Raw genomic sequence first — 23,629 nt, forward strand, 5'->3', positions numbered from 1 at the left:
TCAATGAGCAAATTGTTCATAATATAAGCTAAAAGAACAGGTCTTTTTCTTCACATTTGCTAAAATCTTTTACTCAGCATGGTTCAGTGCCATTCAAAACAAAATACAGCTTTGGAATCAAAAATAATCCATCCACAGAGACCGTATGTACAGCCTCCTGGTAGCCAGTTGTTGCTTAAACTTGTAATGATTTTCCATGTCGTTTTACATCAGATTTTTGTAAGAAAAAAGGAAAGATGGCTAGTAAGTGAATTGATCTTGGGTCCTTGCAGTGGTGAAAACAACTTATTTGCATGATGTTTATTTGCTGTGACTTGTCCATTCCTCCCTTTTCCAAAACCATCTTTATTTTCTCTTAGTTTTTTGTTTATTTGTATGCTTTTGCTTTACATATTAGTTTGAACAATATTTGTCTATACTGATGGAAAAGGTTTCATAAAATAAATAAATAAATGTGTAGATTATTTTAGCTGTAAAGTGTTTTAGCTGTATTGAATCAAAATGTGATTTTTTTATTTCAGTGCTTTATCTTGTAGCATGTCTAGTAAAGTAACTTTTTCTGTAGCTGAAATTATCTATTTTTGGAGGACCTTTTTTGGCTCCCTTTGTAGAGGAAGATGGATAGCACAGCTCAGGATTGTGCTGATTATGTGTTTGCTGTTTGCCAATAGTCTCTTATTTTGTATATACACAGATAAAAATATTGCTATTCTAAAATCAAGGAAGATACTTAGAAATAAGGAATGTGAATGCCCAGGAAGAACATGATGAGAGCAGCTCCCTGTCTTTGGTTGGCAGCTGCTAATTTCATTAGGATTATAAAATTCAATATTGTTGGGGTGGTTCAGTGTGATTCCTAGTAAAGCTTTGGGAATGGCTTGTTCCCATGAGCAGGAAGAGTAAGGAGGGAGCAGCAGGGAATTGTGAAGAGCTCTTTGGAGTGGAGGTCAAATCCAAGAGCACTGGCTTTTTGCCCCAAAACTGGAATTGATGGTTGATCCCAAAGAACCAGAGAAGTGCAAAGGGTAGAGCTAACAATATTCTGATCTGTTTTCCTCTTTCAGCCCCTTCCTTAGACAAAGGAATGATGGTAGCAATTTGTGTTTTAAAAGAGTAGCATTAGAAACATAATGAGCCTTTCCTGACCCTGCTTCCTCTCCAAGAATGTGGAGCTGTTGTCCACTGTAGCAGCTCTCTCATAGTCTCCAAGAGGAAATTTCCACTTAAAAGAAGCCTTTTTTCAAATATTCATGTACTCAGGTGCATTACTTTAAACTGTGAAATTACTAGAAATTCTAAAAGTTTAAAATCTTGAGAAAAAGATCAGTCCAATTCTAAAATTGATTTTGGAACCGATTTTTCTTTTCTCAGCTAACAACTCATGTAATAACTTAAACTACTCAGCTAAAACATTATCTTAGAGCAAACAGTGTTATAAAAAAATGTAACTACATAGAAGGCTAGATTAGCATGTTTGTAATTTTAAACTTCTTGCTAAATGTATTATTTTAGGGCTTCAATAGTGGCTGAAAAGTTAGTATTTTAAAGTTAATTACCAAGAAATGTACATGTACAAAATGTACATTCCAGTTTTTCTCATGTAATGCACGTTCCTCAGTCATGGTAGACTGATACTTTAATATATTTGAATGAGGTAAAGGGCAAGTTCAGTAATTTTTGCAGTCATGGTTTTCTATAATAAGTAGAAAAAAGCCACATACTGCAGAAACCTCTGGTCTCCATAGTTATCTTAACAATTGTAATATATCTTGATTTTTTCCACACTGGAACTTACCTGGAGGATTCTTTTGAAGAACCTCTTTGCTCAAACGTGCTGTTTTATGCCCACAGTCAGCTAATTGCATTATAAAACTTTATATGCCTCTGCAGCCATGTCCCAGGAACACACATGTGAGGAATATATTTAAAGGCATAAAACATCAGAAGGGTGATGAAGCAGTTGATAAAAATGAGTTTTCAGACACTGGACTGGCTGCACCAACCAAAAGCATTAAGAAATTGTTCAGGTTGCTGTGTTTCACTGGCTTCACTGGCTGGAGAATCACCCTCTGACTGCAAATGTGGGATGAGTTCCTATATGAGATCTAGTTTATGAATAGAAGATTAAGTCAGTTCTCTAATCTTCGTGCACAGTTTCACATTAATAACTGTGCGTGTTTAGCCAGTGATGAGACGTGACCCTTTGAATATTTTTACCAACCCCTTAGATAAGAGTATCACAAAATCCTTGATGATGAGGAGGTTTCAATTGGCTTGGTCTTGCAGAAATACAATGAAAGGGGCCTTTTTGTCCTCATTAGGGTATATATGTTAGAATTTTTCAGCCTTGCTAGAAGCCCAAACCCAATTTTGGATGCTGGCTTGCTTGCCAACATCGTGCTTATCTGATGGTGTGTTCTGCATGTGTAGAGTGTGTGTGTGTCTGTGTGTGTGTCTGTACATGTATATATATAATTATATATATACACACACATGCACATATATGTTGCTTTTCCTTCAGTAGGCAATATTGTTTGGTTTTTTGTTTTGTTTTCTCATTAGACCACAGGTTTTGTTTAACTAATTTCTGTTTATGCAAAACTAAACAGAAGTATGCAAATATTTGACATTTCATGTGTAATCACAAACGTTTGCACCCTGCCTGCTCTGTTCAGGGCTATTTTAGTGATGCCTGGAATACGTTTGACTCCCTCATCGTTATTGGCAGCATAGTAGACGTCGTTCTCAGTGAAGCTGATGTGAGTATATCCCAGCTTACTTTCCCCAGTCCCTACTTCTCTTTCTCTGTCTCCCCACTATTTCCATCATCTGGACAAGTCACAGATTTTGATCTGATGTTTCTAAAGTTTTGAGTACAGACCAGTCATAGGTCAATTATGTTGATATGGGAAATAAATAGCCTTTTTTTTCTGCCAATCTTTTTTAGCTATGAAAGGGAAAGTTTAGATTGTATAGTGGTACATCAGAGAAGCCTAGAGTGTTTCTGTGTTATAACACTGTCCTTTTCTTCTCTTTTTCTGTTTGTGTTTTTCTCTTGCTCTCTTTCTGCTGAATGCTTGTCCTAACAGCACTATTTCACTGATGCATGGAACACTTTTGATGCCTTAATTGTTGTTGGTAGCGTCGTTGATATTGCTATAACAGAAGTTAATGTAAGTAGCAACTGTTCATGCACTAAAAAGTACTTGCTGTCATCAAGAAATACAGAAAATGTAAACTTAATCCCAAAAAAGTCCTTTTTTATAAAAGTATGTTTAAGCCTGGAATCAAAGACCAAAACACTGATAGAGATGTTTGTACAAGCTGCTGTTATTTATTTATATACATATATAGTTGCACACAGCACGGTGAGAGACAATAAAAATTGTTTTTCTATATATGCACAGAAAATATGTAAAAAAAAAGGATTTAAGCTTTTGTTACTATCTTACTTGAAGCTCATTGCTTTTTGTAATTAATGTGACCAAAATAATTCAGGATTCTGTAAGTTTTCAGTGGCTTGGTTTAACAAATGATACTTTCTATTTCTGTGAGAGGTTTGGGTTTGGAGGCTATTCATATCTCATGAGGTTGCAGAAGAAAGCCACATAGAAAGTCAGGCTTTCCATGCTGTGGAAAATAGAATGTTTATTTTCTCCCAGTCCTTTTGCTTTTCATATCTTGCAGTAAGTGCTTGGAAGTTTGAATTACTCTTAAAGTACTTGGAAAACTCCATAATTTATCAGAATTTTGTCTGATAGCCATTGCACATTATAGGTGTTTGGGCAACAGATTCACCTTGAAGTTGCTTCCCCAGGTCTTGTGTTAAACTGTGAGAATCTCATGACTGACTGATTTTTGGAAAGAAAATGGAGGAGTGATGAGCGAACATGGGAGCAGAAGAACTTTATCCTGACCTTTAGATTTCAAACTGATTTTTCTCAGTTCTGTGGGGATGGATCTTCCTGTGAACTGAAGGAATTTGAGCTGACAGGGAGGGTCAGTCAGCCCAAAACAGCAGTGTCCCTTTGAGACTTTTGTTTAATTATACTTTATGGAGTTCATTTGTAAAAGCTGCCTCTGATTTATTTTGATGTTTTTTTTTCCCTCTCTTTTGTTCACTTTGGGGTTTGTTTTATTTCCCCAGAAAAGTTTTGCATTTAGATTTACAGCTCAAGTATTTGCAATTTACCCACAATTTCCATTCACACTATTACTGGTGTAGGTGAGCACAGTAAAAAGACCAATCATTTAGAATAGCTTTCCCTCATACCTGCAAAGGGTATTTGACTGTGAAGAGGTTGAGGGATAGCTCAGAGGTGCTTCCATGAGCAAAGCAGATGTGTCTGTATTCAGCAGTGTATGGGCACTGTTAATTGGACAGCACTCCTTGTAACACTGAGCTGTCAGCTGGGAAGAACACTGGGGTTTAGCCATTCTCACAGCTGTCTTGAAAACATTCTGGAGATCAAGTAACCATGTCCAAGATAAGTGCACACCACAGTCAACAACCAGCACTGCCATTTCTTAGTTTTCATGTTATTCTCACAAAAGAAAAAATGCTCATCTTTGATTTCTTCTACTTTTGCACAGCAGACTCTCTGTGTACTAAGCATTGTCTGTTTCTGGTCTTGCCACTTTTCTGTGCTTTGCTTGTGCAAGTCAAGAATATATAATGGTTTCTATAGATTTCTGGCCTTGATTTCCCACTTTCAACATGAAACATTTAATGTTGCAGAGTATCCAGGGAAATTGATTAGATTTTTACTTTCATTGTTTTGATTCTACTGAACTATCCCTGCTTGAGTAGTTGAGTGTAAATTTCTGTCATCCAAATCCAGTATCTATTTCAGAATCTTTTCCTCAGTATTTTTTCAGCATTCTGAATTGTGCCATTCCACCTGTATTTGTTATCCAAAGCTGGCAGTGATCCCGGGAAAGCTACATCTCTGTTGAGATGCTAACGAGACTTTGTTTCCAAGCATGATTGAAACAGCACCTGTGAAAATTTCCACTATAGAAACTTGTTAAGCTGAGGAAGCTCAGCCTTGTCTGAGCAGGGTAAATCACCAGCACTGACAGAAAATCAGTCTTGTCACAGCTCTAATTGTAGGGGCAGCACCACCTAGACTGAGCAGTGCAAGGGAGACCTGAGTGTGAATATTTCATGTCCTCAGTGTGAGCTAAACACTGCTGTGGGATCACAGATGGGATTGCCCCGTGCTGTGGGAACAGCTCAGCATCATCCTGACAGTGCCCCTGGGGCTGCTTAGGTCCTGTGCAAAGGCCAGGGAGCTCTTCTAGCCCACAACAAGTTTGCATCTGACCCAGTTTTTACAGGAGAATGGATTGGACTGCCTAGGTACAAACTGCCTTGATTTTACTATTAAATACTGGAAAATAAATGTAATCTCTTTTATTTTGTTAATTTTTTTAACCCTTTATAAGAATATATATGTTTCCCTGAGGCTGATTCTTCTGATCCAGTAACCTCCCATTCTCACATAATCCAGGAAATTAATATTTTTGGTGCCTGTGGAATTCAATCTTTAATGAATGAAAAGCAATTTGCAGGATTGCTCAGCATCCTCAAGGACTGGATCAGTGACCAACTCAAGAAATGAACCACCTCAGAGCAACATATATTTTGGAAATAAAATGTTATCTGTGATTATCTTCTTAATTTACTCTTTCATTTAATATCCCTTTCTTCAACCTCCTTCTTTTATGAACCTAATTGGTTTTCATGTTCATTTTATTTTTAGAAATTATTAGAGGCAAGTATATATAAGTATATGTGGTATAGCAATAAAAAAAATTAAAATCACTACTAAAACCTATATAATTACTTCTGGGTTCTGTGGCCTTTTGTTTTCAAAAACTTTCACATGTCATGCAAGATTTTGTATGGTCATAGAAATGGTTCTTTTTCAATTAAAAATGCAGAGTAATGATTGGCAGACACAAAGTGTGGTTGGTCTAATCTGGGAGAGGGGGTATATAACTTATGAGAATGAGAGAGAAATAAATTGGAAATAAAATCTGAATAAATAAATTGTTAAAAGGAAATAATATACAAGTTTCAATCTGGCCTGACTGTATAGAAGTGGTCTTATTTGTCAGAAGCCATTTGGATGACCAACACTGAATGACTTAGAAGCATGATCACATTGTTGCAGTAGTGGTTGTGAAGGTTTTAATTCACATTTTTTATTTAAGTTTCTTTTACCATTCATGTGCTGCCAAAATGTTGAGAAAATAATGGAGAGTTCCCTTTCCTCATCTTGTACGTAAATTATTAATGCCATCTTTATAGGACTGATTTTATTCTTGACATAAAAAAAGCCCTTCAGGTTTTCTGCTGAAATGGGGATTAAAGGAACACCATTTATGTTTTCCTCCTGAGCCCCTCAGGAAAACCCATCTGCCTCAAATCTTGATCTTGTGCTTGTGTGGAGGAGTGGAGTAAAAATCCTGTAAGAGATTCAGGATTCAACTTTGAGCAAGAGCAGTCCAATTTAGTTTGAGTACCACTTTATGCACCCCATCATATGTTAGAATTTAGCTGTTGGTGCTAGTAATTTGTATTTTTGGATACTGTTGATATATTTTGTAAACTTTTGCAAACATCTCTCTTTAGGCTTAAGGATAGGTCAGAAACTATGTTCTCATACAGCTTTGCTTTCACTAGTGTGAGTTCTTAGTGCAATATCAAATCTCTGCAGTGTTGTAATATCTAATTTGGAGCCAGAAATAATCTTTTAAAAATTAGTTATCATATAGTAACAACATAATAATTGTGAATTTAGAACTTAAATACATCTTTTACAGGGGAAGAGGCACTTATAAAAATATTTTCAGGGGTTTCTCACATTGATTTAAAATTTTAATTAATTGATGTCTATGGGCACTTGGTTCATGTTGAACAGGGAATAGAGAGAGCACAGATGAGACAATGGAAAATTTCTTGCTCACATCTGAATTGCAGTAACTATTCTCTGAACAAATCACGTGCATTTATGCACATGGACTTACAGCACACATTTCTGGAGATATTTTGGCAACCTGAATGTTTTGCTATAAATGCTATTGTCATCATGTGTGTTTGTCATTCAGATGCTTCCTTCTTTAATTATGGTGATGAGGACATTATCATCATGTGTCATTTGTTCTGACATACTCTTGAACCCTTTGGCACAATATGTAAAAAAGAAGCTTTTGACCAGCACCATTTACTAACATCACTGGTTTTCACCATGTTTATTTTTTGTCTAAGCACAGAGTTTGCTTCCAAGGCATGATCCAATCTGTTTCACACTGTTCACAGTTTGACACTGAAGTTCTTTATAGTCAGGATGTTTATTTTTAACATTTGTTGCAAACATTTGTGTAACAAGGAGTTCCTGTTTAGGAAATGTGCTAAATTTTTCATAAGCACCATTAGTACTTGACCAAAATTGGTAGCAGGTTGCAAACATTTTGATCAGTGAGTCAGAAATTTAGGTTGATCATTGGTTATATTTTTTTTTTGAGGATTGAGTTTGTTTGAGGAAGAAAACTGTTGTGTTGCATTTCAAGTAAGTAAAAAAGAAAAATCATATATCACTGCCTATTTGGGATTTAAGGATTGGCTCAAAATCCCATGGCTGTGAAGTGCTTTGCTGCCCTGGGCTCTGGGTGTGACTGGTCCATGGCTGGTAGAGCAGGCAGAGCCACGGGGGAGTGTCGGTGCTCGCTCCCCTCCCTGCAGAGTGCCTGTCAGCCAAGCAGGGAAAGCAGAAGCTGTCCATTTATTCCAGCTGTGACCATGGCCAGACTTCTAGCAGACAGGAGCACACCTGCCATCTCAGGAATCACACAGTCCCAGTTTCTGGGGGACAGAAGAATCCCAGTAATGACCAGCCAGTCCCAAAGCGTTTGGGACCGAGTGGCATTGGAATGATTGGTGGGAAATGAGGGGAGGTAGATTGTCTGACCACAGGAAATTTTATTCACCTTATTGCCAGCAGATAGCATCCCTCTGCTCAGCCTGTCTCCCTCAGTCTCAAGACTGTTCTGATACTTCCCCACATTTTCAAAATCAAAATGTGCCGCCCTCTCCCGTGTGTGTGCACGAGGTGTCCCTGGTGCTGCAGAGCGGGCTGTGAGCTTGGGGACTGTCTGCTTTGCCCTTATCTGTGGGAAGCAGACACCCTGGTTTTTGCAGTCTGTTATTGCTGCTGAAGATTGTCTTGTCTTTATCTCAGTTCCCCAGATCTGAGCATTGCTTCATGCTGGATGGACACACGTAACCATTAACTAACTTTGTCTCCCAGATGAGCATTTGCTTTATAAATGAGTATGGAAAATGTTTTCTTTTGTGGTGTATCACTACACTAGCTTCATTAAAATTGGTATTAGTAAAATAAACTCAATTGCTGTATTATCAGAGGGAAATGCCAAAGAAGGTAAAAAATTAGATACACACTAAAATGTCAAACCCAAAACTCTTGCCCAGTGATGAATACTTTCAGCTTCAGTAGGAAAAACTAATCTTGTATCAGGAGTTCATGCTCTTACTTTGTTTCTAGATTTATCTTCACCTTGGCATTATTGTACAATTTGCTTTTTGTGAGCAGAATGTTTTTATTTTTTGTTACTGGCCTGCACTTTCCAGTATCTATAATTTGTAATTTCCTGCATATGACATCCTAACACTCCCCAGCAGCATCAGATCAGCCATCAGAACAGGCAATTGGGACTTCTGAGTCCAAAGAAGCTGAGGAAGAGGCACTTGTGAGGGGAGTGTGCATTGGGCAGTCCTGGGCACACACCACTGTGCAAACACAAATCCCTTCAGTGACCTCCTGAGGAAAAATAAAAGGAGAGCTCATCATTCCAGAGCAGCTCCAGTAGAGCTGATCACACAGTTTGGGTAATCTGACCTCTGCATTTTTAAAAGTGAGAACTAAGTAATTACTAGGAGGGTTATATGTAGAAAACATTGTCTTTACTGACTTTTCCTTTTGAAATCTTTTTGTTCATAACCAAGTCAAAATGCAAACTCATTAATTTTGCATTTGGAAAAGTGATCAAATGAAAACATGAAGGACTAGGGTATCCTTTTCCTAATACTGATGAGAACTTATTTGGGGCCCCACTCTGCTCCCATAAAACACATTGGGAAAAATTCCCAAATGCCAACCCTGAAATTTTATTTCATTTTTTTAGTGTCAATTTGTGATGATACTGTAATTTAATCTGATCTCTATCTGTCAAATACAATGTTCAGTTTTGGATCATACAAAATACCAAAGCAAATTAAATAATTTGCTCACTATTTAAGAGAGTATTGAGCTCAACCTGAGTCAGTCACCAGAGATTAATATGACATTTCAGGCTTCATCTGCAGGAGGTGTAATTAAATCTTTTTTCTTTAAAGCTTCAGATAAAATGGATTTTTTTTCTGTACTAAAAAGTCAATAGCAGGGTGGGTCTGTGTGCAGTGGTGCAGGTTTGGGATTGATTTAGGCAGACATCTTTGCAAGATTGCTTCCATGATCTGTGATATTTTGACATTTAGGGTGTTTGTGATAATGAAGCTTTCCTTGATTGTATTTTGATGACTTTATTTCAAATTGTTGAAATATACAGCGAATTTCTAATGAGGCAGTTGTCTTCCCTTAGCAGCAGATTTTCCATCTATTTGATATAAATTCTTGGAAAGTTTAGATATTACAGCCAGTTTTACAAATACTCTGCTTGTTGAAGTTTACTAAGGAGATCTGGGTTTTTTTGTTAATTTAATGCATAAATTTAGTAATAATCCTTTATACATTTTTAAAATTCTTTGTTTCAGAATATGTTGATATCCTGGAAGGGCAGTAATTGATCCATACATAACTTACACATAGTTGAGCAAACCATTATTTTTACCTTATTTCCCCCTAGTGATGCCTTTATATCAAAGAAGAAAGTAATAGAGAACACAATTAGTATTTTAACAATGATCTGATTTTTAAAAGTACTGCCTCTTGTTGCTTTTCTTTACAATAATAAGTTTGCATGGTATATTTTCAGAATCATATTTTCAGAATCAGCTCCTTTCTTTTCCCTTCCTTCTCCTCAAGTTTTATCTTGAGTCCCAGCAGCCTGTGAGATTTGAGTAGGTGGAGTGTGGCACTGAGTGTGGCTGGTGCCTCCCCAGCGTGCTGGAGCAGCTCTGGGGTGGCACAGGGATGGTTGAAAGGTGCCTCTTTAAAAGGAGGATATTTTAGGCAAGAGGGTAAGACTCATCACTGGGATCTAACATCCAGAATCCCATTTTTTCTGGTGCTATAAAGGTTTTTAAAGGCACGTCAGTTTTGGAAGAAGCTGCTGTGAGTTTGTCACTGCACAAGCAAGCACAGAATGTTGGTCCTTTAAGCTTTGCTGCCTGCTCTGCAAAGTGTGTGACCATTTAGGCTCTCAGGAAAGTTTCTTCAAAATCACCCAGAGAGACTAAAAGGAGAGAGGTGAGATGTTCCTCACAGCACACGGAGTTTGGCCCTGTGAGCAAGGAGCTGTGTGAGCCTCCCTGCTCCCTGCAGCTCCTGGGGGCTGCGCAGATCTGTCCCAAAAGGATCAGTCAAATCCTGATCCCTTTGTCCATGCCTGATGCTGTTCCCTCAGCTCAGGTGTGGGGACAGAGCTCAAGAGCTGCCTCCCATGCACTGTGGGGCAGGCTCACAGAAATTTCTGTGTCCCTTTGTCCTTCTGGCCACTGCAAGACCCAGAGCTCATCGCTGAGCCACCCCAGTGAATTCACTTTGCTGTGAGGCAGCTCCTGCTGCGCTATCAAACACAATTACTTGGCTCTGGATAGATTCCAGTGATGGAGTCATTAATCTTCAAAAGGGGCAGACCAGAAAAGGACCTTGAAAGGCTAGTTTGGCCCCAAAGCTTTGTTCTTGAGTTTTAGCTGGACTTCCTGCTATGATTTCGTGCAACTTGTGAAAATTGATGGCTAAAATTTTTGGCCTATGTAGGAGCAGATCTTTTATTTTGTATTTACTTTCATTTGGATCTTTTAAACACGTTTTATACCAGCAGTTTTTATTACGAATCAGCCAACATGAACAGATAAGAGGATGGTTTAATAAGGGAATTAATGTTTTATTCAGGGCATATATAGAGTTGAAAGATGTTAATTTTCATTTAGAAATTTAAAAAATGTTCTTAATTTTGCTTATGGTTAAGCTAACTTTTTTAATATTTTATTTGATTTTAATATTTAATGTTCTTAATTTCTTAAAGCCAAAGCCAACTGAAACAGTCACAACTGATGAGTCTGGGGTAAGATCAGTAAAGTGGCCCCAGTGGTTTTACCTATACTTGAGTTTATTCTTTTTACCATGTCTTTTTTCCACCAAGTTTTTCTGTATTTTTCATTCCTGTCTGACTGCAAAGGTGTTATGCAGTGGTTTGCATTCATTGTCAGTGTTCTATCGGAGTCTATTACAAACAAACCCACTACGATCCTATTAACAAACCAGAAAACTTGGAAATGCATGTGCTGTGTGAAGCATTTCTGCAGGTCCTGTGTTTTCAGCATGTAATTTTTCCTTTCATGCCATGGTTATCAAGGTGAACAGGCTCTCGAGATACATTTCCAAATCTTACCTCTTCCACCTTTGCATTTTATGTTGTTTTTTCTGGAAGTGTTGCATGTTTGAGTTTGTATTTGGTTTGACTTCTCCCGATGCTCTTCAGAACTCTGAGGACAGCGCTCGGATCTCCATCACTTTTTTCCGTCTCTTCCGTGTGATGAGGTTGGTGAAGCTGCTGAGCAGAGGAGAAGGAATCAGAACATTACTCTGGACATTTATCAAGTCATTTCAGGTTAGCACAAGTTATTTAAATTTGCTTCATATTTACAGCCATTTACACACCAAATTTTAGGAAGCAATACCTGTAGAACACAGAAATATTTTTTTAAGTTAATGTTATCAATAATGGCGTATTTAAATATATTTGCATACCAATGCCAAAATTATTTTCACCAATTACTTCTGTCAGTCTGAAGGTCATTCTTTGTCATTTAATATTAGCTGTTACTGTGAGGTTTTGATGGTACTTCTGGAAAAATATTTGGCATGTTTAAAAGAGATGTGATAGGTTTGACATACATAGATCTCATGCTTCCACACATTTTTATTAGATGACTGCAAAAGAAGAATTTAACACATATTTTACATAAAACCAATTTCATAAGTAAAATAGATACATGAATCATTGCTCCTGGAAACTGATGAATGTGAAGTTAATGAAACTCTGTAACTGTATAGAATAAAGTATCTTTGCCTTGTCAGAACAGTAAAACTAAAAACACTACAGATGATCTTCCATCTGGATTGCTTGCAGAAGTAATTTAAAATACAATGAAGCTGGTGTACATTGCATGCAGCAAAGTATTAAGAGTGACAGGTAATAACATTTTAAGCACTTGCATAGGAAGAAAAACGTTGGAAAAGTCTGTGCTGAACAGAGAAATTACTTTTGCAAATTGAAATAGAAATGATGGTGTGAGATTATTAAAAGACAATGCACCTGTCCCTTTCTAGGCCCTGCCTTACGTTGCCCTTCTGATAGCCATGCTGTTCTTCATCTATGCTGTCATTGGAATGCAGGTAATCAGAGAATGCTTTTAGCACTAAACAACAGTGCAGATCTGTCTGAGACTTGTTTCTTAAGTTGCTTATTGAAACATTCCTTTGATAGTGGTGCTATGTATAAGGCAGAACTTTCAGAGTAATGGAAAAAACTTTATTTGGCTCTTGATTTTCTTGGTCAGGAAATTCCAAAAGACACAAGAGAAGAACTTGGTGTGCTGCTTTTCCCCATTGTTTATGTGATATATTTACTGCACTTAGATATTACTGCACTTAGATATATCATGAAGAATCTAGAGTGTAATGAAAGTGTTTTTGTGAAATTTTATGCATCCTGAAGAAGGTTTAGACTGCAAGGCCTACAGCCTCTGACAGCACAGGTCACTGGAATGAGAGTCAAAATTGACTCATTCCAGAGAGAGATTATTGATTCAATAATCATTGAAATATTGGTTTATTGTAGGTGTTTGGAAAAGTGGCCATGAGGGACAACAATCAAATAAACAGAAACAACAATTTTCAGACTTTTCCCCAAGCTGTGCTTCTTCTCTTCAGGTGAGCAAACCTTAACTCTCACTCAGTGCATCCCATTTCACTGATCTATGAAAAATGTGCAAAAATGTGTTTGCAAGTGAGAGCCAGTTCAGCTCAACGAGCTCCTCCTGTTTGTGGCTGTGTGTTCTTTGGCACAGGGGGTTCTGAGGAGGAGATACAGACCTGAACTCCTCAGAGCTCCTGTGAAACTCCTCCTTTGGGCAGCATTCAGGCAGAGCCCAAACCTACACCCAGACATCAGTCTGCCAGAGCATGGGGAAAGCTGCAGAAGGCTCTGCCCTTACTGGTGGTATCTTTAGAAGTGCAACTGGTGTGGTAATTTGAAGAAATGAAAAGTTATTGCAAACATAAAGAAATAAAATGTTCTTTACATTTGCTGAAGGGGTGTAACTTGCAGAAGGGAAATATCAGACAAGCCATAGGAGAAGCTTCCTGATGGTGAAGGCAGGGAAATCTTCATGGTGTGTGGGGATGGGGGGGATTATGGGATTTTCATGACTGGAGAATTAAAGAAGAAGACAAACATTTGCCAGGAGTGCTTCAAAATGTCCTGGAGCAAGGAGAAAATGACACAGGACAGGGATGCTTCTAAAGGTGACAACCTTGAGCTGTCTCTTGCCCGAGATTCTGCAATTCAGCTCCTGTGCTTTGTTACTCACCTGGCTGGAAAAGCTGGCAGGACATTCCTGGCACCAAAGGCATCACCCACTGAGATCTAAGTCACTTTATGCCTTTGACACCAGGCAATGAACACAGCTAAAGATGTCATAATTATGTAATTTAAAAGTTTGAAATTGTGGGACTGCACACAGGCTTTAGGCAACTGTGAAAAAAAGCAATAGCAGAAATTAGAGAGAGGCATTTCTTCAAACACAGGGGAAAGTTCATCTTTTACAAATATGCACTTTGATTTTCATACACAACACTGCTTTTGTACACAGTAACTCCACTGCTATAAGTATTTAACTTGTAAATCACAGTTTGGGGTTACAGTTTTTATATGCAAGCCTTAGTACATTACTCTAACTTATAAAATGTATCTGCAATGTCAGATTATGCTTGTCAGTTCTCAAACTTGCTCTACACTTTTCTTTAATTAGTTCCTTCTCTGAAATGTTCATAGTCTGTCTTCACATTTTGTGCTTGTATAAAATGTGTACAGAATGTAACAAATGAATTCATTTTGTATCCATCCTGATCAAATAATGCTGAATTTATCTCTGTGGTGTTATGAAGGTGCGCAACTGGAGAAGCCTGGCAGGAAATCATGCTGGCATGTTTGCCTGGAAAGCGCTGTGATCCAGAGTCTGATTATAACCCTGGGGAAGAATACACATGTGGAAGCAATTTTGCCATCATTTATTTTATCAGTTTTTACATGCTCTGTGCATTTTTGGTGAGTTTAGCTTATGCTAATTAACAGCCATGAGATTTGGCATTTTGGGTTTTTTCTGAATGAAGAGTAGAGTGTTGAGAGAATGACTGAAAATCCCATGTCCAAAATATTTTGGCAAGGTTATGTTTTTCCATACAGAGTCTTAAATCCCATATTTTCTACCAATTTTCTACAGTGAGAGGGGTGAAACACTGGCACAGGTTGCCCAGAGGGGTGGTGGATGACCCCCATCCCTGGGAATATCCAAAGTTAGGTTGGACAGAGCCCTGAGCAGTCTGATCCAGCTGAAGATGTCCTTGCTTGTTGAAGGGAATTGGTGTACATGACTTTCAGAGGTCCTTACCAACACAAACTATTCTATGATTCTAAATTCCCATGGATGAAGGTTTTTTTTCTACTGCTCACGTGTGCAGGGTGGTTGGCTGAAGGAGCTGAGTTGGCAGTCTTTTAATTGCTGTTATTTCATGCATTTCTCAATGGTACCATTAAATATTCATTAATAATGGAGCTTCAATTCCCATGACTGAGCAGTAATGCTGTTTGTTTTGTTTAAACTTAGCAGAATTTGGATTTGCATCTCTACAAGTGTCCTCATGTGTGGCACATGAGAAGTAAACAGTAAACTTTCACCCTAATCTGCGAAGAAATTGATTATTTGCTGTGAAATAAAAATTGAAATATGTTTTTCCTCGCTGCAGGTGTCTGGTATAAGCTGATTGATTTGTTCTAGTCACAGTAATTGTTTCCTTGCAAAAGGAGAGTGGTCCAACAAAATTCTGTGATCTGATGTAAACATATGTTCTGTTGATCTGTACCACCTTCTGTGCTAACAAAATGTACTGCCCTGAAATTGAATCCTGTTGCTGAGATCCACACTGTGTCATAATGTGTGTGTTGGATCCATTCTTCACTTTGATGTGGTGGGATCTGGTAAATCAAGGAAGAGAAACAAAACTGTGTTGTAGCCTATGTAAAAAAATGGACTACTCTAAAATACCGTGTTCTTGTTATGTCATCATTTGATAGACTTCCATTTAGTTAAATGAAAATATTTTCAGTGATATTTGATGATATTTGCCAAAAACTATTGATTTACTTGAGTTCCTAAGCTCCTACATATTAAATTGATAAAAATTCAAAGTAATCAAGAAAGATTGCTCTTAATTACTTTTTTTTTTTTTTTTTCAGATTATTAACTTATTTGTGGCTGTCATTATGGATAATTTTGATTATTTGACACGTGACTGGTCTATTCTGGGCCCCCATCATTTGGATGAATTCAAAAGAATATGGTCAGAATATGACCCTGAAGCAAAGTAAGTTAGATCGTTTCTCTGACATTATTTATTTGGTAAAAACGAGCAGAGCAGGCTGTGTATTTTGGGAGTGGATGTTTGTTCACTGCTGTGTGTTGTTCCAGGGGAAGGATAAAGCACCTGGATGTGGTGACGCTGCTGAGACGGATTCAGCCACCGCTGGGTTTTGGCAAGCTGTGCCCTCACCGAGTGGCCTGCAAGGTGGGTTCCACCTGCTCCTGCCAGACTGCAAGGGGGCAGACCAGGCTGGAGGGAATAACAGTGTGTAACAATGTGTAGCAGCAAGTGAGAAGACAGAAAATTAATGAGAATTTTAAATATTATAGAATCTTTCAGGAAAAACATGTAATTGTGATGAGGATTAATGGCATTTTAGTGTAAAAGTTGAAAAGCAATACAAAGGAGCTGAATGATTGTTACATTATTTGATGGCTTCAGGATTATGGACGTTGAGATCTTCGCAATTGCACTGGGAATAAGATCTAACCTGTTAATTGAAGGATTGATACAAAGTGCTGTCATTTGGATTCCTTGTATATCTGTTTTATAAATTGGTAAAGTTGACATGTCAACCTCTGGGCTGGAATTCAATGTCACAAGGCATACTTAAAGCAAACCTCTATCTGTCTATATGCTAACATCAATTATTCATTGAGTAATGCTTTTAAACTAGAATAGAAGAAAACCCAAGTCAGACATTAGGAAAAGATTTGTTAGATGAAATTGCGTCCTTTTGGCAGTCAGGGTCACAGCAGTGCTGCTCTAGGAGAACTCTGGTGCAAGGATGGACTGAACCAAAGAGAAAAGCCCCTTTCACAGCAGTTCTGAGAAGTTGGCATAAGATGAGTGAGGAATGAATGGGCTGGGACAGTCAGACCTGGTGCTCTGGTTCTTTCTGGAGCATGAGGAACCCCTGGGGAGCCTGGGGCATGACTGCAGCTGGAGTGCTTGCCCTCAAATAACTGCTTTTGTCCTTAGTACTGGCACAGTGGGGCTCAGTAAAAAACTGGGCTCCAGTGTTGGAAAGTTAGCTCGTTAAATAGCTCAAGAAATCCTCTATACAGTTTTAACTTGTGTATAAGCATACATGTCATTAAAATCAAAAAGAAGCAATGTTGTTCTTAATTACTGCATATTATACACAGGTAAGATGGAAAACTCAACTTTGTTTTGAAGAACTTACATAATTTATATTCCTCTCAGTAATACTATTCTTTGAACACATCAGCTTTTCAAAAATTAACATTACAAGAGTTTGTTTTCTTTTTCCCAAAGAAAGCAGCATCAAGATTTGTTTTCCTTTTCTCATTTTCAGAGGTTAGTAGCCATGAATATGCCACTGAACAGCGATGGCACTGTCATGTTCAACGCTACTTTATTTGCTTTGGTTAGGACTGCTCTAAAGATAAAAACAGAAGGTAAGTTTCTTCACTGTAAAGCCTTCATTGCCCTGGTCAGAAAGCACAATGAGGAAAAGTTACAATTTATTTCTTTTGTTGGATGTGAGTAGGACTGCCTTGGTCTCACTGGATCTGGTTTGCTTTTGGGTCATGGATTGTATTCACTGTTGGTAGGAATGATTTGCTAGAAAACGAAAGGAAAGGGATAGTGAGGCCAGAGCCCAAGACACCTCAGAAATTATTCTGTGTTTTTGTCTGGTCAGATAAAAATGTGCAGCACTGGCATAGCAGGAGTTCTGCTGCAGGAAATGAATGCATTTCCCCTCCTGCCCAAATAAGGTGCTCCTTCCTCACTACCTGTTATCTTGGTGCTTTGGATCTCACAGTGGTGCGACTTCTGCACACTTGAAAGCAACATTCCCAGTCTGGTCGAGGCCAGTTCTGACTGGGTTGGATAGATTTCTCTCATTTACATTAAGAGGGAAAGGTTTTTAAAGATAGTGGGATGTTTCAAAGATCTTTTTGCTTTTGCACATTTTTCAATTTTTTTGGCCATCTTTTATTGCTTTAGGTTTTGGGTTCTGCTGGCAGTAACAAACTTAGATGAAGGCCCCTCAGGCATTGCTGTGTGAACAATGCAAGAGATGAAATGCTGCTCAGTACTCAGTTGTTTGAACTTTCAAGCCTGTACAACTGAGTAATAACTGTGGTTAAGTAAATAAAGGCTCAGCTCTGCTTCAAGGAAGAAGTGGCTTGTAAAGAAAAAGTCATCACTTTTAGGACAATTTAAGCAGGAGTGACAGAGTGAGGCCAAGGTCTGGAAGTCACCTCTGATCTCTGCACTGCTCCAGAGGTGCATTTGAAAGCACCAGAAATTTGCTGTCTTATGCCCTTTTTTCTCCTTAGTTGTGGCATTGTCTGCTCCATCACATAGCATGGGCTTGCCCCAAAGGATCTCTGTCACAGTCTTTAATTGTATACACCAAATTAATATCCAAAGGATCATTCACTGCAGCTGATAACCATAATTACCACCCTCTGTTTTGCCACTCCTTGCCACAGGTAACCTGGAGCAAGCCAATGAAGAACTTAGAGCAGTCATAAAGAAAATATGGAAGAAAACAAGCATGAAGTTGCTTGACCAAGTTGTCCCTCCCGCCGGCGGTCAGTCCGATAAACTCTGCCCTGTGCTGTTCTCTGTGCTTGTTGGTCTTTCTAGAGTGTCAGGAACCAAAGCAATAAAACTGCTAAATGTTGCAATTATAATGGGGTTTAAGGACAACAAAAAATAGCAGAATGAATATTGAGACAATTATATCCTATTGTAATAGGCAATATATAGAGGACTGATAAGTGAAACAGATCAAAATGAGAGAGAAAGGAAAATGTTACGCTTATTTTCTTGCTTGAAAAAAACCCAAACCTTATTAGACCTAAATATAGGCTTGATTTCAAATCATTCAGCAAAAACTAGCTTGATTTCAATGCATGGTGTTGAGCAAAACACCATGTTTTGTACTATGCTACATTATAGCTTATTTGCTTGTATATGTTGAATACTTCTGGGAGGAAAAAGAGTTAATTGCCAGCTTAAATTTCTTTTTGCTAAATTAATAAAGCAAGAAGTTCAATTATCTCAGTTGCACTAGTTTAAACCAGAGCCATTCCACAGATGATGGAAATGGTTCAGATTTATGCTGATAAGACTGAGATATGAATGTGGCCCATTTAAAGAGATATCTGAATTCTAATGATACCAAACATTTGTGAGAACTACGAGGCACATTTACTAAATGTTCTTACGTGCCACAAAAAGACATGTCAGTATCTCTCTTTGTAAATATATATATTCTGATATATATATATATATTTAGCCTTTTTCAATATATACATTTTTATTAATTCGCTGTAGTGTAGGTTTAGGTGACTGTTTTCTACTTGCTTTTTCAAGTTTTAAAGGTGCAGGATCTGTCTCACTGTCACTCATACCCAGGGTATATTTACCCAGATTTCCAATCCTCAAATCCAGTGTAATCTCCTGGTATTTCCTGTAGTTTATTGTGCCTTCCCAGCTCATGGCAGCTCCCAGGGCTGCTCAGACTCCAGCCCCTGGCCCTGGCCCCAGAAGGGGATGCTCAGTGCCAGGAGGAGGAGCCCTGCCCGCATGGCTCCTGGCATCACCCAGGAGCAGCAACTGCTCTGTGGCTGGAGGAGCCAGCCTGTTGGTGGGGTGGCTGCTGGATAATAGTGGGGATGAAGCCAAAAACCTGGCTAAATTGACTCTCCAAAAGGGGAACTGATACTGCACATTTAAAACGACTTTTGTGTTCTACTCTGTTGTTTTTAGCCTTACACCTAAGTGCTTGCATGGCATAGATGAATCGCTTTGTTATTGTTGTAACTATGTGCTTGAGCTTTTTCTGCAGCCTCTGTTCCTTTCAACTATGAGTCTTCCCGAATATTCTGAAGCAATTCTGTTTTAGGGTGGTGGCATGGAATTAGTGTTGCCTCTTGCCAACTTTATTCCCCTACATTTTTATTGAAATAGAGACGCATGCTTCAGAATAGCGAGCTCTGCCTGCCTAAATCAATCTGACAAAGAACCTGTACAGATTACATTCCTAGAACTAATCTCACCTAGTGATTCACTCTTAACTTCAGCTTCATTTCATTGCTGAGTATAAGCTGTGTATTTATTTTCAGCTATACTAAAATTCATTGCTAAATGTTTATTCTGCAAATGTAGCTCTTCAGTGTAGCTGGAAGGCTGAAAACTTGGATGTGCTCGACTGATAGGAAATAGGATGGCTTTGGCAACCCAGTATCAATGGGAATGTGTTGGGAATTCCTGCAGATTTATGAGTTTTCAATTACACTTTACTTTGTTACTCTGTAGAACTCATTATGATTTACCTGAAAATTGGAAATATTGTAAACTACTTAGCCAAAAAGAGGAATACAGCTATTTTACATTCATATGCCATAAGAGTGTAAAATAGCTTAGTGTACAGTAGAAATTAGTTTTGATGTTTAATAATCAACAGAAAATTGTCTATGAATTAACACCAGTGACAGCTGATAATAACAGTTTCCCAAGAGATTGAAAATCCTTTTCAATATGAATCAAAAAAGCCATTCAAATTCAATATGTTAAAATCATTCACACTTAAAATTATTGAGAGGTGCAGTTTACAGTAGTTTGCCCCAGTATTACTTGTGCTGATATTACTGAATGCTGGGTCCTTTGTGTCTCATGGCCATGTCTCCAGAACACTTATTTTCAGAGCAGAATGAAAATAATCCATATAGCAGGTGTTTTTTCCCCCCTTGGATTATAAATAGATGCACTGGAGATAAACAGATCATTCTTAGTACTGATTAAATAACTTCTTATTATAACTCAGTGAGACTGTTAATAGTTAGCAACACGTTTTCAGTACAGAAAGGCGAAAGTGCTTTGCAAAAACACAGAATGTCAGTCAAATGTTTGATGAATGAATGAGACTAGAGAGTAAGAGAAATACATAAAACTCACTAAGGACTCACCTATATTCTCTAAACTTCCCAGTCTCCACCTGCAAATCCATTTAATCCTCCTAGTACCTTTTGCCTCTTCCAAGAGCTTCCTTTGAAACGATTGCTGCTGCTGTCACAAATTGTAATTAGTGATTTGTCTGTTCTGTGGTCAGTTATGCTTAGCTGCCTTCCTGTAGCTGTCTGTACCTGGCTCTATGTGTGTGACCCAGAGGAGAGAGTCAAGGATGGCTCCCCTTGGCCAGGCAGCAGCTCCTGTGTGCTCGTGTCTGCAGCCCGCCTGGCTGTGCCTGTGACATGCACGAGCACTGTGGGGACACAGCCAGCCCTTGGCACAGTCCAGCAAACTGCAGTGCCTTTGTCTGATGGGATTGGTGCGTGTCCAGGGCGCTCAGAGGGGGCCCTGCTGTGTCCCTGGTGCTGCCATCTCAGGCACAGCCAGTGGTGGGGCAGCGTGGTGGCCTGGCTGAGCCGTGCTGAGTGCCACCACAGCAGTGTTTGTCACTTCTGTCCGCTTGTTCTCTCTGGGAGCCGTTTGCTAACTCACTTCCTTATAAGTTCTGTTCAAGTACTTGGAATGAAATAGTGTGAAGGATGGGGAAAGGCTTATCTGGGGAGTTAAACCAGAGCCATGTTGCAGATCAGTGGATTTGTCTAAACTAGGGAGGGTGAGTTTGCATTACGTGCTGTGTAAGAGATCTCATCCTAATACAGTGCTCCATTAGGCTCCTGAAGAGCTGCAAAGGACCTTTACAGGTGAACATCAAAGCAAATGTTCACAAAAAGTTTATTAATGAGATTCATGGAGTCAGTGAAAAAGGTTTTTATTGCTGAGATGGAATCCATAGACTGGTGAGCTTTTCTTGTGAGGTGTTTCTGATATTTCCTGCTAGTTCCTCCTTTCCTGGCAGGAACTGGGGGGCTCTGACCCTTGAGGGGTTGTCAGAGTTTGGCAGAGCAGGCTCTTTAATATGCTAAAATACTTCCTGCAACAGACTGGTCTCCCAACCAGTATCTTTTGAAGCAATTCTTATAACTATTTTTGTTTTGATATATTTAAAGACAAACTGCTGAGAGAAGACATTCTGGGTGCATTTTCACTGTAGTTAAAGCCTGTTGTGCTTTTTCACATGCATACAGCCCATTTCAGACATTATAAGGAGAGGAGCTGACTTTGCATAGTAGAGGTTCCATTTTGAGATAAATTTTATCAGAAACATAAAAATAGATTTAAAAAGTATTTTCCATGGAATGGATTCCCCACCCTCTTTGATGAGAGCAAGTCACTAAAAGAAGAAAGTCAATTTAAATTACAAAAAGCAGTCATTACAGGTAAAAGTAGTGCTACAAATACTATCCTTAGTGAGATGCATTGGCACATATTATTGATAAGATACATGGATACTTCATTTTAATCAAAAGTTTAAAAAAAGCCCATCATTTCTAATAGAGGTGTGTTAAAATGTGTCTGGGCTTGTTAGTTTTTCATGCTCAGTCAAGTCATGACTGGACAGAAAAACATTGATGCCTAAACCACACCAGCCCCTCTTTAAGTGCTGCAGAAATCCTGTTGCCAAAATCTTCATCTGGTTACTGAGAAACATGGGGAGATTGAACAGTAGAGCAGGAAGGGAAATGGAACTTCATGTCAGATAACTCCAGGGAAAAAAAAGTGTGTGACAACAAAAGCAATGTTTTTGAATAGAAAACTATTTCTAGTTTTCTGGCAAGCATTAGTCACTGAGAGATCAATCTTGCCCAGCTGAATGATTCAATGGATTCGTGAACAGCCCCCTTCATTCTCAGCCTGCTCTGAACCAGGAGATGTTGGTGTCCTCACAAGGCCCCTGCCTTTGGAAACTTTCAAATTTGGATTTTGTTCACAACAGTGACTTTGTAAAAATGCTACATTCACTGCCCTGGCTGTTTGCCTGTTGTTTGAATTGTACAAAATTCACTGATGGAGGTAATTTTCTTTCCTTTTAGCATTACAGAACTGACACAATATATACACCAACAGGCAAATTTGGTTCAGCAAGGACAAAAAAGGCAGAGTCACTCTTATTAACATCAGTGTATGTCAGCTATAGTAGATTTTATTAAATCTATTTACTCTAAGTAACTAAAGCCAGTACTTCAGCTTCTATATGTATATACAAACATGTTTATGGTTTTGGTAGAAACTTACTTAGAAGTACCCAAGCCTTGGTAAAGTATTGAATTTTCTCTTTTGTTAGGATGAGTTCACTTAACTGACTGAACAAAGCTGCTTGCTGAAACATTGCTTTTGAGCCCCTGCCAGGCTCCATTGTTGGAAGCATAGTACCTGTTGCACCCATCACATTTCCCCCAAATCAGATGTGAGTGTACAGGCTATTGATAAATGTGCTGACTTGGGAGAGATCTGTCTGGTCTGTTCATTTAGATGATGAGGTAACCGTGGGGAAGTTCTATGCCACCTTCCTGATACAGGACTACTTTAGGAAATTCAAGAAACGCAAAGAACAAGGACTGGTGGGGAAATATCCTGCGAAGAACACCACCATTGCCCTGCAGGTGATTGTTTTATGTTTTTCACTCACCATTTTGTGAGCTTACTTGAAATAGCAGGTAGATGAATATTGATGATTGTGCAGTGCTGCCAGGATTTTATTTAGCTGGGACACTTTTGGCCCTTATTCATCAGAAAAGTAAAAGCTAATCCTGCTGTTCTGTCTGTAACAAGGTAAGTGCAAAAAATTATTTTCTATGGATTACTCAAACAGTAGCAATAGTTATGAAATTTCTTAGCAAGTCTAG

General features: G+C 38.6%; 1 protein-coding gene across 1 annotated transcript in view; it reads left to right on the top strand.

Moving 5' to 3' along the window:
* The window catches only part of CACNA1D (calcium voltage-gated channel subunit alpha1 D), a gene marked incomplete at both ends in the record, with an annotated part of 162,208 nt that overhangs the window by 119,507 nt on the left and 19,072 nt on the right, over positions 1–23,629 (top strand). Inside the window, 12 exons of the mRNA XM_084214320.1 lie at positions 2,676–2,759; positions 3,090–3,173; positions 11,275–11,313; positions 11,731–11,859; positions 12,582–12,647; positions 13,093–13,184; positions 14,421–14,580; positions 15,769–15,896; positions 16,001–16,097; positions 17,212–17,314; positions 18,359–18,460; positions 23,256–23,386. Coding sequence (XP_084070446.1) covers positions 2,676–2,759; positions 3,090–3,173; positions 11,275–11,313; positions 11,731–11,859; positions 12,582–12,647; positions 13,093–13,184; positions 14,421–14,580; positions 15,769–15,896; positions 16,001–16,097; positions 17,212–17,314; positions 18,359–18,460; positions 23,256–23,386 — 1,215 coding nt within the window. The remainder of the gene's footprint in view (positions 1–2,675; positions 2,760–3,089; positions 3,174–11,274; positions 11,314–11,730; positions 11,860–12,581; positions 12,648–13,092; positions 13,185–14,420; positions 14,581–15,768; positions 15,897–16,000; positions 16,098–17,211; positions 17,315–18,358; positions 18,461–23,255; positions 23,387–23,629) is intronic.

This window comes from Fringilla coelebs, assembly GCF_963513975.1.
Source record: "Fringilla coelebs genome assembly, chromosome: 13".
NCBI classification, from domain to species: Eukaryota; Metazoa; Chordata; class Aves; order Passeriformes; family Fringillidae; genus Fringilla; species Fringilla coelebs.